An 18,475-nucleotide genomic window follows, 5' to 3' on the forward strand; every position below is an offset into this window, starting at 1 on the left:
TGAAGAAAATCAAGCTTGCGCAGATTTTGCGCAATTTGTTGTTGAACAAATAAAAATATCAAAATGGTTATTTGTGTACAATATGTTCAATAAAAACATTTAATGGCACTGGGAGTGTATTTTATTTGTTCTCGGCTTTACATATCGAGAAACATGTAATTTATTTGATACTTGATTGGGGGGAAGTCGTCGACGGTGACGCTGGGTGGAGGAAGGCGTTGCTCGTCGCTCTAGCTGGGAACTGAGAGGAACGGAAAATGGCGGATCTCGAAGACGTTACCCTGGACGGGAGACCGCTCCAGTCTCTTCGAGTAGCGGATTTAAAAGCTGCTCTTGAGGAGAGAGGACTCTCGAAAAGCGGACAGAAGAATGCACTCATCAAAAGACTCAAAGGGGTGAGTTCCGCGGTGAAATACCGGACCACGGTTGCTGCGAGCTAGCGTTAACGATGAGACGGGCTGGTGCTCTCTCGAGGGCCGACAACTGAGTATCGTTACTGCCGAGCAGCGTAGTAGAGTTGCCGAGGTTAACGACTACTAATTAGCTGAAAAGGGCCTTTAATTGCACCGAGCTGTAATGTTGCATTTTTTTCGCCTCGCAGAAGTAAACCAACCTTAGCTAGGCCTGGAGTTCAGTAAACTTAGTGGCTAATCCTGAAGTGTGTGTGTGTCGGGGTGATGTTGTCCTGTTAGCTCGTTAGCTCCTTGGCTAACGCATTGACTTGAGCAGTGGCCTGGCTTGTTGCCGTGTATAGTTACTATTAACGGTGTCTGTCCCAAGCCCTTGGTATGCATGAGTTTAGCCTAGAGGTTAACGTCAACGTAACTGTGTATTTAGCAGCACGGCTGCCTTGGTGTAGCTGACTCCGAATTTCAATTTTACGTCAGCGCAATATATTTGAATGGACAATGTTCACAGTGTTCCGCCAAAATCTGTAATACTTTTCCCGAAAGTGTATCTCAGGCCTAAGAGCTGCTAGTTTGTTTACATTGGGACAAGTAATCAACCTTATCTAGCCCGCCACTAAAGTTGGGTCATTATTTACTTTTTTTAGTGGTTTGTCTGGTTTACAAATTACCATTTGTTCGCTGAATTGCGCCAAGTAAGCAGTATACAAGATTTTGACATTCCCATTTCCATGTTAAAAACTTACTATTCCAGTGAAGCCTTATGTCCCCCTGACCTCACGTGTGAGATATAAACGATGTGTTACTCAGTCATAACTTGCAACTAACTATTAGCTGTGTTGTCTGTAAACCGATTTTGGCAACCTAAATTTCCCTCTTAAAATATGGAAGATTTCATAGCACAGGTGGATGCAGTTGAGGCTTATCAGTACCACAAAATAAGCCACTGACCTCCAACGGTCACACTATCCTTTTAGGGTTATATTTGATATCACATGTGTTGTTCGCTTTCAGTGCTTATCATTGCCTAAGATATTGAAGATTATACCATTGTTGGACAACTCACATGTATTTATTGTGTGTGCGTGCACTATGATCAAACACAAGGATGCTGCACAACTGACGTTTGAGTGTCAATGCAGCAATGGATGAAAACATTGAAGACTTAAATTTTAAAAGGTTTAACATTTAAACCATGTTAGGTACAGCAGCTTCTGCTTGCATCTCTGTCCACAATATTCTCAGTGTGGTCTGCTTTTCACCACAGTGTGTGAGTTGCTTTTCAGACCAGGGTCCGATGGAGTCTTATTATTCTTGCTGCGTGACTTGTTTCCTTCTGACTAGAGAACTCTACCCCCCCCCCACTGTTTTTGTCCTTTAGTATTCAGTTGCTCACAATTGTAATTTGTATCAAAGGTAGAATTCTCCATACCTACAAGTATAAGCAAGTGAGTGAAGGATGTTTGTCCCATTTATGTTGACACACAGGGGCTCGAAGTTATCAAAAGATGAAAATATTGGCAGACATAATGAAAACTATAACTGAACATACTTGCACACACTAGGTTGTCATACATGACCCAGATATTTACATTCAGTAGCACCAGTGCAGCCTTTTAACAGCCCTTGAATGTACTTGCCAGTTATTGCGTTGACGAATAGTCTCATCTTTACAACAGGCTCTCATGCTGGAGAACCTGCAGAGGACCTCCACGGCTCATGTTGGACTGCAACCAAACTCACAGGTAAGCGTCACAAAGATGCTTTAATTTCAGTGGTTGAATCCTCTTCATATGTAATGACCTTTTAAGTGTAAATGTCAATTTGAACATCAAAACAATTGCCATTGACACAAAATTTTGTTCACAAAATGAATGCACAATTGGCCATGAAGGATTGCATCCTATTTTAAATGATCTCTCTGTATGTAGATTGGAGAGGAAATGAGCCAGAACAGCTTTATCAAGCAGTATCTGGCTAAACAACAAGAGCTCCTGAGGCAGCGTCTGGAGAGAGAGGCTCGCGAAGCATATGAAACAAATGGTAAGTGTTGGTAGTAGAGGTTGACCAATAACCAGTTTAGTGGATTAATTAGCGCCGATGGTACCTTTTACAAAATATCGTTATCAGCTGAACTTGGCTCTGATAGCTGCGCAGCCTCCACCAACCACGCGGGGGAATATGTTACCATTTTGCATCAAGAATACGCTGAGTCAATCATCATTTGAGATGGAGAACTTTTCACTGAGAGGGTGGGAGGGACTGGGGGGGGGCGGGGGCTAATCTTCAGTTCAGGAGTTCTATAAAAGTTCGATTTCAATGGTGTTACATTTAAAAAAAGAATTTCTAATATTTACAGTATGAATAAAGATGAATGTTCTACCTTTTGTAGATTTCACCAACAAAAATATCCAGCATTTTAATTATACGCATGATTGGCCAATTAATTGGCTATCAGATTTTTCCTTCTCCCATCTATCATTTTGATATTGAAATTCACTATCGATCGACCTCTCGTTGGGAGAATCCTCCAATGCAACCTAGTAAATGAATGTACACTCCTATATCATTGTGATTTCCATTTGTGTAATTTTATTTACATTTTCTTTGGTGAACAGATCAAGAGGACCACTCAGAAGTTAATAACAGTACCTCGTGCCCTCCTCAAGCCCAGGTCAGACATTACTTTCTTTTCTTACCTATTGCCTTCGGTCATATTTTCACTCTTTTTGTCTGGAGATTCTCCGTGCTCCAAAAGATGTTGCACATTTAGAAGGAACTTGCTGGTAAGAATGGTGCCAGATCTTTTACATGAAAGAAAATAGACACGATGCTCTGACAAAATAAAGCTCACCTCCCCTCTGTCTTCATCAGGATGTTACACCAGCACTGGCCGAGCAGTACAAGCCAGCCGGCCCCTCTGGTGGAGAGGGATTGTTTGGTGCAGGCAATGAGGGAGAGGCTGACAGAAACCAGGAGGCTAACGTGTCTGGTCCTCCTGCTTCTGGCTCTGTCGGCATGCGTATACCTGGTAGTGAGCAGCGGCCAGAAAGGGGTTCTGCATCCAATGAAGTCCCAGCTGACAGCGATGATGAAGATAGTGATGATGCCGAGGAGGATGGTGACGATGATGATTGGGACAGCAGCGCCCGGAGGAGAAACCTCAGAGAGCCGGCCAGAGCTCCCACAACCAGAGAGAGGTCTGGAGCATCCTGTCAACCCCAACAGCAACACATGCCTTCCCTTCTGTCCCCTCAACTTCGCCAGCCAACACCTCCACCCTCCCCACCTCCAGAGTTATCTTTCCCCTTGCCTGACACCCCCAAACAGAGTCCCCCTAGTCCAGATGTAGCCCCAGCTAGGCGCTCACCCAGCTCTTCGAGCTCTGGTTCCTCAAGCAGTGGCAGCCGCAGTAGTAGCCCAGAACCACAGAGAAGTGGACATGCTGAGCGCAAGCCTGGCCCACTGACCCTGCTGGCACGTAAGATGGCATCAGAAGGGGCTTTCTCAGGAGCAGGCTGGCACGGTGGTGATGGAGAAGGTGATAGGCAGGATAGCAGCTCTCCCTCAGCCACATCATTTCCTGGCAGAGGGCCTCCAGAGGGTCTGGTATCTGCTATCACTCACACAGCCAACGCAGCAGGCCATGTGCCATTTCCCATGATTCCAGGCACCAACCAGGGTGTCGCAGGAGCACATTCGGCCCATATTCAAGTACCTGTGAGTGTGCTCAAGGCAACTGCAACAGAAGAGAGGGACAGAAAGAGGGAAAATGAGATAGAAAGAGAAAAGGCCCTAGAGCTGGAAAGGCAAGAAAAGCAGAGAAAACTTGAGGAAGAGCGAGAAAGAGCTCTTGCCCTGGAGAGAGAGGAAAGAGAGAGAGCTCTGGAAAAAGAAAGAATTGAAAGACAGCAGGCCATAGAAAGAGAAGAACGAGAAAAGGCTTTGCAGCGGGAGAGAGAACTTGCTCTAGAGCGAGAGAGACAGGAGAGGGAAAGAGCTTTGGCTAAAGAAAGGGAAGAGCGAGAGCAGGCCTTGGCACGAGAGAGGGCCCTGGAGCTTGAGAGGCAGAAGGAGCTGGAGAGGCAGAGGGCTCTGGAGCAAGAACGTCTGCAGAAAGAAAAGGAGGAGAGGGAGAAGCGAGAGCGAGAAGAACTGGAGAGAGCGATGGAGCTGGAAAGGAAGGAGAGAGAAAGGGCTCTTGAGCAAGAGAGGTTGGAGAGGGAAAGAGCTCTGGAGGCTGAGAGAAGGGAGAAGGAGAGGATTGAGAGAGAAAGGGCTTTGGAGCAGGAACGGTTAGAAAGGGAAAGGTTAGAGAGGGAAAGGTTAGAGCGGGAAAGAATAGAAAGAGAGAAAGCTATGGAGCAAGAGAGACTAGAAAGGGAGAGAGCTCTAGAGCAAGAGAGACTAGAAAGGGAGAGAGCCCTGGAGCAGGAGAGACTAGAAAAGGAGAGAGCCCAAGAAAGAGAGAGACTAGAAAGGGAGAGAGCCCAGGAGCAAGAGAGACTAGAAAGAGAAAGAGCTCTGGAGCAAGAGAGACTAGAAAGAGAAAGAGCCCTGGAGCAAGAGAGAATAGAAAGAGAGAAAGCCATAGAGCGAGAGAGAATAGAGAGAGAAAAAGCTTTAGAAAAAGAAAAGTTGGAGAGGGAGAGAGCCCTAGAACAAGAGAGGTTAGAGCATGAGCAGAGGGAAAAGGAGAGACTTGAGAGAGAGAAGGCACTGGAGCAGGCGCGGATAGAGAGGGAGGCCTTGGAACGAGAGAGGGAGGAGAAAGCACGGGCAGAGAGAGAAGCAGCTTTGGAGAAGGAAAGGGCAGAGAAGGAGAAGAAAGAGAGACTGGAGAGGGAGAAAGAGCAGGAGAAACTTGAAAGGGAGCTAGCCTTGGAGAAGGAGAAGAAGGAGAGGGCTTTAGAACAAGAAAGGGAGAGGGCTCTCGAACATGAACGGTTAGAGAAGGAGAAAGCCATGCAGAAAGAGAAGGAGGAGCAGGAGATGGCTCAGGAGAAAGAGAGGGCTAGGATGGCTGAAAAAGAGAGGGAGAGTCACCTCCCTCCATCCAAACGTGGCCGTGAGATTGGTCTCACTCCCCTGCCCACTCCTCCCCTCCTTTCAACAGGCCCTGGTAGAAAGTCATCGACGGATGCAGGAGAGCAGGAAGATGTCCATGCTCCAATGTCCCGGATTGAAGCGACAGAGACCAGCGCTCCCATGTCACCGATGCCTCAATCCTCATTCAAGAAGTTCCGGTTCTTACGAGACTCCCAAATTCAACCTCAATCTTCCTCCACCTCCATGGTTATCAAGCGGCCCCGTAACTTCTCTGACACCCCCCAGCCTGAGGTGTCACCTATCTCCTCCCCCACCAATGTTGGGGAACGACAGCAGGAAAGACACCAGGCCTCCTCTGAGGAAGATCCGCAGAAGCAGACAAAACAGGAGGTTGTGGCTGGGCTGCCAGGATTTGTGGGGACTCAGTCTGAGAAGGAGACCATTGTTGGCACAGCAGTGGTCCAGAGTCCCAAGAAAGATAGGGCCACAAATCTTGTATCACCTGACAAAGAACAAGCAGATCCAGTGAAAACAGAACAGGTTTCAAAGGAATCAAACAAAAAAGCAAAAGAAGTGGATGAAAGCCAGGGTCCTTCAAGTCCAGCTGATGCTGCACAGAGAAGGGGAAGAGATGCAAAGAGGGACGAAAAACAAGCAAGACGAAGATCAACTTCTAATGACTCCTCTTCCTCAGAATCAGATTCTGGGTCCTCATCATCTCGCTCCTCTGGCTCATCTACATCTTCTCAAGAGAAAACCTCCCCCACGTCAAGAGGTAGAAGGGTAAGTGGTCTAATAAGAACCTCTCTCTTTCCCTGACAAGCAGCAGTGCCTTTGATCATGCAGGCATGGTGTGAGTGTTTTCAATGCTGGTGAAGACTGTAGAAATATTAAACATTTTTGCATGTTAGCAAAGATGGTGCAACGTTTCACGAGTAACATATAAAGGCAACAGACAACAAAGAGTGGATCGGAATACAACGGACTGAAATTGATTCATTTTCCACAGCAAGGGTTTGAGACCCAAATGTGGTCAGTGGTCAGTTATTTTAGTTTTATTTTAGTTTTATTATTTTATTTTGGTTTGTATTTATCTACAAAACCTTATCCAGGTAATACCTTTTACATGTTTAACATAAGGTCAGGGTAAAACTGAAAGATGCTAGTGTTTTGAGTAAACTCAAAGAAAAGCAATTCTTTATTCCTAGGTCATAAAAGTGTTTGTCTCTTGTCTGCCTCTTTTAGGGAGGGAAACCTGAAAGAGATGCATCACCACTGCACAGGGTGACACTTGAGGCTCGGGCTAAGAGTTCAAAGGAAACTCCAAAAGCCTCCCCTCACAAAAGAGAGATGCTTTTAGAGAAAAATGACACAAATGCTCACCCCAAGGTCAGTAACTCAAAAGTAGACACACAACATCTGTAACAACTATGTGTATCTTGTATCTCAGTTCCCAAGAATATAGATTTACAGACAAATCGCCAGATGGCTGTTTTTCTAGCCTTTATTTTATATCAATTATTAAAACATCTTTGAAATGTAGTACAGTATATTCTTTTGCATCTCATTTAATTTCCCGCCCTTTTAAATCCCCAGAAACCGCTCATTGAAGCACCAACCAGGGAGGAGACGCAAAGGAAGAGAAAGGACAGCGAGGGAGAGGAGGAAAAGGACAAAAAAAGGTCTGCTTCCAAGTCTTGGTCCTCTGAAACTCATTCTATATCAGGGCTTTCCACAAGGGCATGATATAGGGATGTCAGTTTTTGTAAAATTTCTTAGAAAACAAAAAATGGCATGCAATGTTTTTGGCATTGTGAACACAGACACAGATTTAGGCCACTGACATACTGAGGAGAAACTAGGCAATGTCTGAGGCAGAGCCCTGTTTGTTCAAATGAAAGTTTCTCAGTGGTGTACAAGGCCAAAAAAATTCTGACCTCTTGGGTCATCTTCTCCAACTAGGCTATCTTGATGCTGGTTAGTGCCTACATCTGTATCTGCCAATGCTTATTTAGTTGTAACTGAACCTTGATGAAGAGAGTGCCATCACCCCAATATAATGCATTGAGTGTTGAATTTTTTTGCTCATTCATGTGAATAAATATTCATGTGTGGTTATCATTAGTAAGCCGAAGTTCATAAACACTATTGTCCATTGGATTTTAGCATGTGTATAACTACTTTTGTCAGACACAGAACAAGCCTGAAAAGGCTGGCAAGTAAACAAGACGCAGACACACCAAGCGATGATCTAACCAGCTAGGTTAGCAGGATAAACGGAGAGATTCATTTGCTGTGCAGTGCATTCTTGTTGTTGTATGTTTTCTACTTTTTGAGCAGAGATACTTCAAGTCTGCATGCTGTAAACAGGGTGTCTGACAATTGTCAAAAAATATTCTGTTGAATTTAACAATATAGCAAATGCTGTGCGTGGTAAACCGTTGTTGCCATGCCATCTCACCTGAGATTAATTACACCAGCCTATCCTTGTGGTTATAAAATAAACTCGAGCTTGAACAGTGCTTTTGTTTAATTTAGCTGTTCAACAGCAAATCTCGACACATTATGGAAAACATTACGAAAACTATAGCACTAGTTAATGTAAAAATACATGTTGATTGTTCATTTTTTTCACATTCAAAAATCCGTAAAAACATGAAACTAAAAACCCTCTCTGGTAGTCGAGTCACAGCTCTGGACGCCACAGTATTTATCGTTTTCCCATAAAAGCGCAGGGCAGTGTGACAATGTTGAAATAATTTTGCGGGTATTTGGCTGATGTCAAAAAACGCTTTGTAAGCTCACTTGATCATTGCCATCACATCATATGCTCCCACTCCATTGGAGCCCGAGGATTTGTATGCCTGTGAATGCGAATACAATCCAGCGGTGATTAAAAAAAAAAAAAAAAAAGGTGTCATAAAAGATGCGGGGTGTTGAATTTCCCATCAGGCGATTGATGAGACTGCCTTGAAGCCGGTGTGGCTGAGAAGATGCGGGTCCTTTTTATACACGATCTTTTTTTTTCATTCGTTGCAACATGGCTGTGCTCCGTCGATGGCTTTAGCTGTCGATGCCGGCCTATGGTGTTACCATACATCGGCTCAGCTAAACGGCAGGCAAGGGTCTGTCCGTCGCAGGTTTTGGTTGACAGCCGGTACCGACATGAACGCGTTCAGAGAGGAGTAGTGTGTGGTGAGAGGAAAGGTAGGAGGGAGGGGAGAGAGAGCTCTCGCTGCGACGCAGTCGTTTTAGCAGCAGCGGTAGCCTGTATGCTGCGTTTTAACCGAGTACACTTCGTCTCTTTGCTGTGAAGTTCCCCCAAGTTAATGTAAGTGGGAATGAGTGGACGTGTTCACGTGTGCGCGCATGAGGATGACATGAGAACGTGAGGCGCGCGCTCGTTTGTCAGGTATTGTGTCGCTGTGGTTGAGCGTTTGCTTGTGTGTAAGCGGACTGGGCACGTCTGAAGGAGGACTGCGGTGGCTCTGCATTCATTCACTGCTCTCTTCGGCTCAGGTCTTTGAGCCCCGTTAACAAATAAAGAGCAACGTATTTGTTAAATGGCAGAGTGACTGTGGTCAGCAGAGTGAGATGCTATTAAGGCGCAGCTATTTTTGCATCTCTTGGTGATGATTGTGTATCTCAGTAGAGTAGTTTGAACTGCTGAGATTGTTTAATAGGTTTTTAATGCTACTTTGTCTGTTCATGGCTCAATGATTTCATATATAAATGTTAGATGTAGTTATGAAAATAGAACAATGCTCTTGCATGCTTAGCCCATTTAACTGTTTGTTACCTGTGCCTCATATAATTGCTAATAAATAAATCATTAAACCAGTAAATACCCATATTCTGACAGCTTATGCCTTAATATTCCCATATCTTTAAATTATTTACTAGTCTGGCTGTTATTTTAAATAGTATTGATGTAATAACCTTTTCAAATTTTTCCATTGCTGCTTGTTAACTATGTTTTTTTTTTTTTGCTGCTGTTATGCCTTGACATTTGTTTTTAGTCGATACCTGATTTCAATAATTAATTCCATTTTTTCTCCATCCTAATGGTTTTCTCATCTGTTCCCTCTTTTCCTGCTGATATTTGATTTTCGCATGATACAGGCAGGTGAAGGAGACTACCATGTCAGAGCCAGAGAAGGTTCCAGAGACCAGCGAGGAGGTAAGGCACCTGGAGAACCAGGAGTCATCCTGGTCCTCAAAGCTGTTGGTAGCAGAGGACTTAGATGGATGAACCTTTTTGAGCCGTTATAGTCGAATTTCTGTGACGTGCAGTTTTATTAATCTCGATACTTACCGTATACACAGTATATTGATTGTTTATATTCTTTGTAGGAATTATTTTCTTTACATTTAAAAAATACTTCCCCTAGATGACCTACTGAGCCCTTTTAACAAATGATAGAATATGTTTTGGAAATAACATTTGTTAATTTGGCTGTTTTTGTAAAACCTTTGTTGGTGCTGTCATAGGCAGAAACGGCAAGGTTATTTTCTCACTGTGGCTGATATTTAAACCCCAAATGATTGCTTTGTTATAAAGGTGCTCATGCCTCTTCCATTGCCCCTTTTGGTACCTGCATACTACCTCTGCCACTACTACTACTACTACTACTACTTCTACTACTACTGCTACTGCTGCACCTGTTCCACTGTCCCCAAGAACCCAGAGTTGACCACAGATAAGCCCCCAAGGCTGCACTGCAGAGGGACATCCCTGGCAACAAAGGCTGCCTCATTTTCATGGATATGGCTTGCAAGAGCTATTGATTGGACCAGAAGATGTAAAGAAGGGGTTGGCTAGCCAATGTAGCCCAACTCTCTTAGCCTTTTATCCACTAACCTGGCCTTGTGCCCTTACAATCAACACAGAGAAGAGACGAGAAAGGATGTGTGCTCACATCAAGTCAAGGCTGCTGTGAAACCCTCTCAACAACGGGTAGTTTAAAAGATTGTTTCACTTCAAGACATTTTTAACCCACACGCAAAGAAATCTGGGATATTATGGACACACCATTTAATGTGGTTGGTGAACTGTATCATGCTTGACAAAGGACATTTTGGATTTTGTTAATCTCTTGGAATGGGATTCATATTACTCCAGCAAACACCCTTATTGGATACTGAATGCTTTTTCAAAGAGGCCAAAGCTTTTATCTGGACACAATGGGCTTGACTTTTTCTATTTGAACTGAAGAAGGACTTACCATTTGGGTCCCTTTCCACAACAGCCATCATCAGATTTTTGCTTCTTTGTGACTCTGTGTATGAATTTACTGTGCCCCAAACACAAGTGAACACTAAAATGAAAATCCTGGATTTGTGTGCACAGTGACTGTTGACAACATTGAACATCTGGTCTCCAGCTCATTGGACTCATTGTTATAAGAGTCTGCCACGTTTTTCAAAGGACTAATGCCAGAAACACCTGAGGATGACTGCTTTGGCTAAATGCATTTCAAAGCCCCCTAACGAACTATCGAAACCAGCCTGCCAGCCAACCAGCATTCAGATTTCCATCCAAACATCTCAGCCACCTTTGATTGGACCCTTGTTGCCTAGATACAGTACATGCAGTCGTGATTGGGCCATATCCAAACCAGTAAGGATCAGGTGTCAGTGGTACCAGGGAATAAGTAGACGTTTATTCACTGTTATATTTCATGTTTAGTTCAGTCATACTCTCTGTAGTGTTTGCTGGGAGAAGCAGATTTTTTTATTTTAAAAATATTATACATTTGTGGCTACTGCAGTTTAACCAAAGGGTTCTAAATGTCTGTTTCATGATCTTTAATCTTAGCTGATGATTACCTCTGTGAAACTCATTGGAGTCTCCTCAGAAACAAAAGTTCTAAAATAACATTTTAGCACTGGAATTTAAACTGCAGTATTTTCACCAGATCCTTGTTTGTGTGATAGAGACTGCGACTACAGTTTACTCTTCAAAAGCAAGTTATATAAGATAATCAATAGGTGTAGATTATGAAGTAATTGTGAATGGTATGCTTATGAATACCAGTACAGAACTAAACACATCTTGGTGCCATTCAGTAGACTTGACTGAAAACAACTTTGCACAGCAGTTTCTATCATTCACTCTCCCAGTCCCTACTTGTCCTCCTTCTATTATTGTTCCTCTTTTCCTCTAACTTGTCCTTAACCATTGGTCTCCACCAGTAGTGTCTGCCTCTCACGTCTCCCATGTATCTTGGGTTGTTTTTATCTTCTTGTGTTTCAGACACCAAAGGCCTTCTCAGCTCGTAAGATCTCTCTTAGCAGTGAGTACATCCTCCGGACCTACTTACACTTTACCAGCATTTATGTTTGATGATTAATACATAGTGCATATATTAATGGCATTATTAGTGTAGGCTTGTGAACTCAACATGAATAAAACTTAGCAATAGAAAAATGGTTTCATGAGCATGATGATCTGTATTTCAGAAATGTTTGTCCTGAACAGTTGTGTGCATGGATTTGTGATGTCATGGATGCTTATACTGAATATGACATGTGCCTGAGGACTTTTCTTTTTCCTTGTCTTACCAGGCAGTAAATTGTCCCCAGGCACTGGAAGTGCAGAGGGCGAGCAAGAGTCTGGAGCTGCTGCAGGTCGCAAGAGGAGGTGGGGCTCCAGCACAGCTGTCACTGCCAAGAAACCCTCCATCAGCATCACCACAGATTCACTCAAGGTATTTGCAGCAGAGTAAAAGTCATATTATGTTGTGGATGTTAGTAATGCTTCTAAGATGAATATAGCAGGCCCAATTATCTTGTGTATCATCTGTGTTCTTTGCCCTCAGTCCCTTATCCCAGACATTCGGCCACTTGGCCAGGAGGCAGTGGTGGACCTGCACCCGGAGGAAGCTGTCCTATCTGGGGCTGAGGATGAAGACAGGGAGCGCTCAGACCAGGACCTTCAGATCCGACGCACTGTCACACAGGTTTGTATACAACTCTTAACTGTTTCACTGGAATGACAGGTACTTTCATTAATATAAATTGCTTACACAGATATAATCAGGAATTGCTGATGCATTTTTCTCTTACTGCAGGTGGTGCACTCTGAGAGTCAGGAGAATGGACAGAAGGAGGCAAAGAGGAGTAGACATGAGGAGTTGGAGGAGGATGATCTGCGGGCCGATGGAGAGAGGACAAGGGAGCATGAAGAGAAGTTGGACACCTCATTTTCTGGAGCCATGGAAACCCAGTCTCCATCAGATACCAGCCATGATGTAGAAATTAACACTGGTATGAATCTGTCACAACATTGTCTTTATCTAGCATTTAAATGTCTAATTTAATTCCTTTCACTTAAAAGTGGTTTTGACTGTAAGTCTGTAGTTTGTCATTCTTTTTTAATTACACACTGATAGACAATACATAATCTACATACTGTACATGTACATTTAAATGCAGTTTTTTCCAGTGGTATAGAAGACAGGACTTGATTTGCGGATGATTTAACAAAAAAAAATCTAGTCTTGTGTAAGATTTACAGAAGTAGTTAAAAATTGAGGTGTTTTTACATTATAAGATATGTAATATATCATATATAATGTCTAGTAATGGAGATGCCATGTTGTGTTCGTCTCCCCCCCCCCAGTGAGCCCTGGCGACACCCTCATTCGTCGCTCCATCAGCCAGCAGAAGACCGGAGTTTCCATCACAATCGATGACCCTGTTCGCACGGCCAGGCAGCCCTCACCACCCCGTGGCAAAGTCTCCAATATTGTTCACATTAGCAACCTGGTGAGAGGACACTGCAAACTGTACATTATTATTAACACTGATACTAAATCTATGCAGACTGTATAATGCAGCACAGATAGAAAAAGAAAGCCAACAAGAGGTGTAACTGACGGGAATGCTGATTGTTTTTGGAGCTGTTGCCTCTGATTGCAGGCATGTGCCTATAAACTCAGCTCTGTATTCTGATGAAACAAGCATGTTTTATGCTGTTTCAAGGCAAATGCCAAATTGCCCACTTGGCATCGCATGTGTCACAGTATGTTAGTCATACTGATATCATCCCAGTATTTCACAACAGTTTCATGTGTTTATCTGTAGAGTATGCAGTTGAGCTGCAGCAGTTCAGCGATGCAGTGTGCATCAATCAGCATTAAATACTTTTTGATTCATCTTTTATTTATTATCAATAAATCCTGTGGACAGACAGAAAATAATCACAAGTATGTAGTTTGTGAGTGTGTCGTGATCTGTGCTCTGTAATATCTTGTGTAGGTAAGGCCGTTCACTCTAGGGCAGCTTAAGGAACTGCTCAGTAGAACTGGTACCCTGGTGGAGGAGGGCTTCTGGATCGACAAAATCAAGTCTCACTGCTATGTCACAGTAAGTTATTATGAGCGTGTATTTTCTATATTTTGGAATTTTATTGTATCAGACAGTTTTTGACCTGTGGAAGAATCTTCTGTTTCACATGGAGCTGTCCTCTTCTCTGTGTGTTTAGTACTGTAGCTCGGATGAAGCAGTTGCTACACGGGCAGCACTTCATGGAGTGAAATGGCCTCAGAGCAACCCAAAAGTCCTTAGAGTAGACTTCTGCCAGCAGGATGAGGTAAGGCCCTATTGTTATCAGTCTGTTTTCTCTTGCACCTGCACAGTTTAGCCATCTGTATCCTGAACATCTCTGTTTTGTAGTTGGACTTCCACAAAGGCTTGGGTGCAGCTGACAGACCTGGAGCAGAGGAGCAAGGCCCTGGCTCCGGGCGCGGTCGAGCATCGGGCCTGCCCTCCCTCCTTCAAGAGCGGGACCAGTGGGCCGAGCGAGAACGCGAGATGGAGCGCAGGGAGAAGGCCAGAGCTGAGCGTGAGTGGGATCGCGATAAGGTCAAGGAGTTCGGAAAACCTGGAGAGGAGAAGGAAGGTGGTCCCCGGAGGTCACGCTCCAGAGAGAGACGACGCAAAGAAAGGGGGAAGAGTAAGGAGAAGAAGACCGACAAGAAAGGTAACAGATGCACACGAACTGTAGACTGTATTCACTTTTAGTAAACAATAATTCTCTTAAATACTGAGAAGGGTCAAAACAGTTGGTCTTTAAATTGATGGATGGAAAATTAATTTGAAGATATTTTGATATTTTGTTTTATAATTAATTCATTCAGTCCGTTTTTCTTTTTTCAAGCAAAAATGCTAAACAATCACTAGTTCCACCTTCTAGATTTTGCAAGGATTAAAATTATGTTATAGTAATTTAAATGTTTGGTATGCTAAATAAAAACTAGAATAATTGTTATATCCTTGTTATCATACTTTTCAGACAAAGCTGCAGAGGATCCTCCTGCAAAACTTCTTGATGATCTCTTCCGCAAAACTAAAGCAGCTCCTTGCATATACTGGCTTCCACTTACAGAAGAACAGGTGAGACATGAACCCATTTATAAACTTTGTTGCTGTTTTAAATGCGTAACTTTCAAGTATGTGGCCTAGATATCTAATTTAAGTCTTACTTTGCATCTCTTTTATTTTAGTTTGTTCAGCGGGAAGCTGCCAGAGCAGAACGGACGAAGGAGCGTGAGAAACGGAGGAAGGAGCAAGAAGAGGAGGAGGAGAAAAAAAGGGAAGAGGAGCGCAAGGAGAGGATGAAGGCAGGAAGCGGCGCAGCTGGAGAGCGAAGTGAGGGTGAGAAGGACAAGGACAGAGAAAGAGAGAGGGACAGAGACCGAGGTAGAGACAGGGACAGGGAGAGGGAGCGGGACAACGACAAACGCAGGGATGGCTACCGTAGGCCGGGGGGGAGCGGGGCAGGCGGTAGCCGACGCTCACGTAGCCGCAGTGACCCGCGAGAAAGGCGGCGTTAATGGCCAATCAACTGATGGAACTGTCCTAGAGATCACCCTCTTCCATTTGCCTTTCACTACATGTACTTTGTTACAACTAAGACCCAACAGAGGACCAACTGATGTCGTCACCATCTCTCAAATTGTCACCTTTTTTAAAGCACATCTACACCTACACACAGTCATGCTTAAAGGGGACCATGATTTTTTGCAGTGTTGTTTCCCAGAGTGCTGTACGTCTCGCTCCTGTCAAGGTTTGATATATTTTCTTTATATGTTTGCCTCTCTTTTTTCTTTGGGTTTTTGTCTTGACGGCATAGCAGTATGGTACGCTGGGTAATTTTAACGTTCAGCGTTCCCCATGTGCCCCAAGTGTAGGTGCCAATTATGATTTGCTATCAGTCGTCGTCTCTTCTGTGTTTCAACAGCTCTGCTGTTTGGATGAGGAATCCTTTTGTTGCTGCATGTAGTCCAAGGCTCTCCTTGCCAGGCCTGCCTAAAGAGAAAACTCAACCTTGTGTGCAAAGGCTTGCATAAATCTAAAAATATTGGAACAGTGTATTTGGCATTTTGTACAGACATATAAAATAACTAAAAATTTAAATGGACAATAAAATGAGGCAGCTCTGGGGTATTTTTGGACAGGTGTGTAAAAACTACTAAGGCAATGCAGTGTTCTCTCCCTTGATTTAGTTAAGAGATGAGATGATTCTCTTGGGGGAGGGAATCTCTGTCACACCAGACACGTTATGATTATATCCTCATCATTGATTCTCTTCTTCCTCCCTCCTCATCCTCAAGTTCTCTTACCCTGTTGCGTCAATACAGACACAAGAGGCGAGGTTGCATTATGACTTTTCTCACCAATGGTTTTAATATTGTTTTTTAATCATTATTTTATCATTTTAGTACCAAGCTTTTGTTTTTTGTTTTTTTTAATTTCTTCTTTGAGTACGCCTATCAGTGGTGAATGTACAAATAATAAAAAATGAAATTTGAATTATTGTGACTTTTCTTTTCCGGTCTCTATTCCGACAGGGTTTGTCATGTAATCTTTTCATTGATCCTGGGAATAACGCCTCAAAATGGTACTGCCTTACTAGTTACTGGGAATAGTTTGGGTTCAAGCTAAAGAAAGTTCAGTCTTGGAGTAAATTGTGCGGTTACACTTGGAGTCCACAAGGTGTCAGCCACACCACATTACGACCTAGGTCAGTCATAGCATTGACACAAGGAGAATGACTTAAGGCAGTCAAGTTACAGCTAAAAATGTAAAAGAAGAGAATGCAACCGTAAGAATGCACTGATCTGCAATTAACTTCTACACTGTTTATATTGGAAAATCCCCCTTTCCCACAATGCAATGTTAAGGTGATGTCCAATGACACCTTTCATTTAACATAAATCCTAACCATGTGGTTTTCCCTCCAAGTTGGGAGTGTTGACCCTCGGTACCATCTATCTCAGTGTTACCCGCCCATCCCTTCTCTCAGTCTGCTGTAAATCATGTATTTGCCCTCTTCTGTTCCCTTGTTCCATCTCTCCGGTCTTGACGTTCATCCTGCAGAGCTCAGCAGTGCTCCTATGTAATTACAGCCCTATGGTCGCTGAGCATAACATTTTTCTGCCCTGATGCAACTCCGTGTGTCTGGACTCTGTGAGGACCAGTGGATCCTTCACCCTGGCATCTCCCTGGCAGCTCCAAGAACAGATCTAACTGAAGCAGCCTAGTTGGAATGAGTGTTGGGGATTTTTGTCATTCATCTCTAACGACCCCTTTATCTTATCATGCAGAGGATACTTTTGCATGTGTCAGATTGAGTATTGGGTTGTGCCAGGCAGCTGGTGGTTTTGAAGATAAGCTGAAGATTAGGGCAAAGTGAATGTGTGTTGGCCAAATGGAGAGTTAGAAGAGATAGTTTCTTTTGAGTTTCTGGATAGATTGTGTTCAAGTAAAAAGCAAGATGAGATAGAGGGAAGTCAAGTTAATGATATTCTCAGCAAGCCACCAATATTGGGACGATAAGTTTCTGCAAAAAAAATGCTACTCTAGGCAGGTTGCAAATATGACAGTTCTTTTTTCTGTGCATAAAGAAACAACAACTGAAAGGCCTATGGGTGTACCTAAAAGAGATTTAGGGATTTAATGTTATCCCCTGGGGAACATGAATGTACCAGGAAATTTATAGCAACCGATCCATCAAGTTTTGATGCATATAAACACTAAAGATTTTACTCAAATCTGTATTGGTAAGATTGTTATCCGTGTGCACTGGGGATTGCACTGTCATGAGCAGTACATATGTTCATTCTATGTGATTGCAATATCTCAGGGACGCCATCTTCTATAGGTATATCTCCCCCTGGTGACACACAAGTGATGTCATTTGCAAATATCGCAAAGACGTTTAAGATGAAACTCTCGCCAAAAAGCAACCGAGGCTTTATTTGTGAATGTACGTGAGTCAAACCTTAGTGTAAAAGCATAATTACGACAAAAGAGGCACTTAGATTTATCATAGTTTTGTTTTCGGGCAAGCTAATTTTCAGCGGAGTGCTGGGGCACTCTTACGCTAGCATCAAAATCGCTAACAGGAATTGAGCGGTCCACCATTACTTTCCTTCCTGTTGCACTTGGGGATCGTCACTTTTTGTGGCGCAGTGCACCGAAAATACAGCTGCTAACATGAGTTGTCCAAAAACCTTCTTTTTAGTAAACTTTGTGTACACAAACAATGTTCTCAATGCTCGTGTTCATGTGTAGAGACCCTGGTGATACTACGAGCAAAGTTTCATGTTGTGTTGAGCCTTTTTAGTGTTTTAAAAATAGCGATTTTGATGCTAGCGTGAGAGTGCCCCAGCACTCAAATTAGCTTGCCCGAAAACAAAACTATGGTAGATCTTAAAAGTGCCTCTTTCGTAGTAATTATGCTTTTACACGAAGGTTTGACTCATTCACAAAAGTCTAGGTCAGGACCACCTGAGCTGTCTTTACAGGACAACTGTAAATTGAGACCCAAGATGGTTGGTTACACAAGACAATTTGGGAAGTCGTCCCTGGAAACTGTTTGGAAAAGGGTAGTCTCTTTCAAACGGCGACTGGATAAACCTTCTGTCAATCACTATCTATCGCAGGCCAACTTTAACCAATCAGAACAGCAATAGGAGAGCGCTACTGCTGGTGCGTGTGGGTAAATCAGA

The 18,475-nt window shown here is 43.4% G+C and overlaps 1 protein-coding gene across 1 annotated transcript; it reads left to right on the forward strand.

Moving 5' to 3' along the window:
- Positions 1 to 124: 124 nt before the first annotated feature.
- On the forward strand, positions 125 to 16,274 carry acin1a (apoptotic chromatin condensation inducer 1a). The gene is made up of 18 exons (XM_037083750.1): positions 125 to 395; positions 2,087 to 2,152; positions 2,339 to 2,450; positions 3,026 to 3,081; positions 3,282 to 6,239; positions 6,702 to 6,845; positions 7,053 to 7,138; positions 9,579 to 9,636; positions 11,713 to 11,752; positions 12,024 to 12,166; positions 12,278 to 12,418; positions 12,530 to 12,725; positions 13,081 to 13,226; positions 13,719 to 13,826; positions 13,945 to 14,052; positions 14,136 to 14,442; positions 14,755 to 14,855; positions 14,966 to 16,274. Exons 1-18 carry the CDS (start codon positions 258 to 260, stop codon positions 15,293 to 15,295), a joined length of 5,238 nt encoding a protein of 1,745 aa, XP_036939645.1. The 5' UTR covers positions 125 to 257; the 3' UTR covers positions 15,296 to 16,274.
- Positions 16,275 to 18,475: the final 2,201 nt, after the last annotated feature.

The sequence above is a fragment of the Acanthopagrus latus genome, chromosome 21 (genome assembly GCF_904848185.1).
Source record: "Acanthopagrus latus isolate v.2019 chromosome 21, fAcaLat1.1, whole genome shotgun sequence".
NCBI classification, from domain to species: domain Eukaryota; kingdom Metazoa; phylum Chordata; class Actinopteri; order Spariformes; family Sparidae; genus Acanthopagrus; species Acanthopagrus latus.

Bases quoted from the DNA above. Each gene is read 5' to 3' on its own strand.
- acin1a (XM_037083750.1), top strand. From the start codon at position 258: ATGGCGGATCTCGAAGACGTTACCCTGGACGGGAGACCGCTCCAGTCT. The intron at 12,167-12,277 runs GTATTTGCAGCA...CTTTGCCCTCAG, and splicing joins TCACCACAGATTCACTCAAG to TCCCTTATCCCAGACATTCG. The intron at 12,419-12,529 runs GTTTGTATACAA...CTCTTACTGCAG, and splicing joins TCCGACGCACTGTCACACAG to GTGGTGCACTCTGAGAGTCA.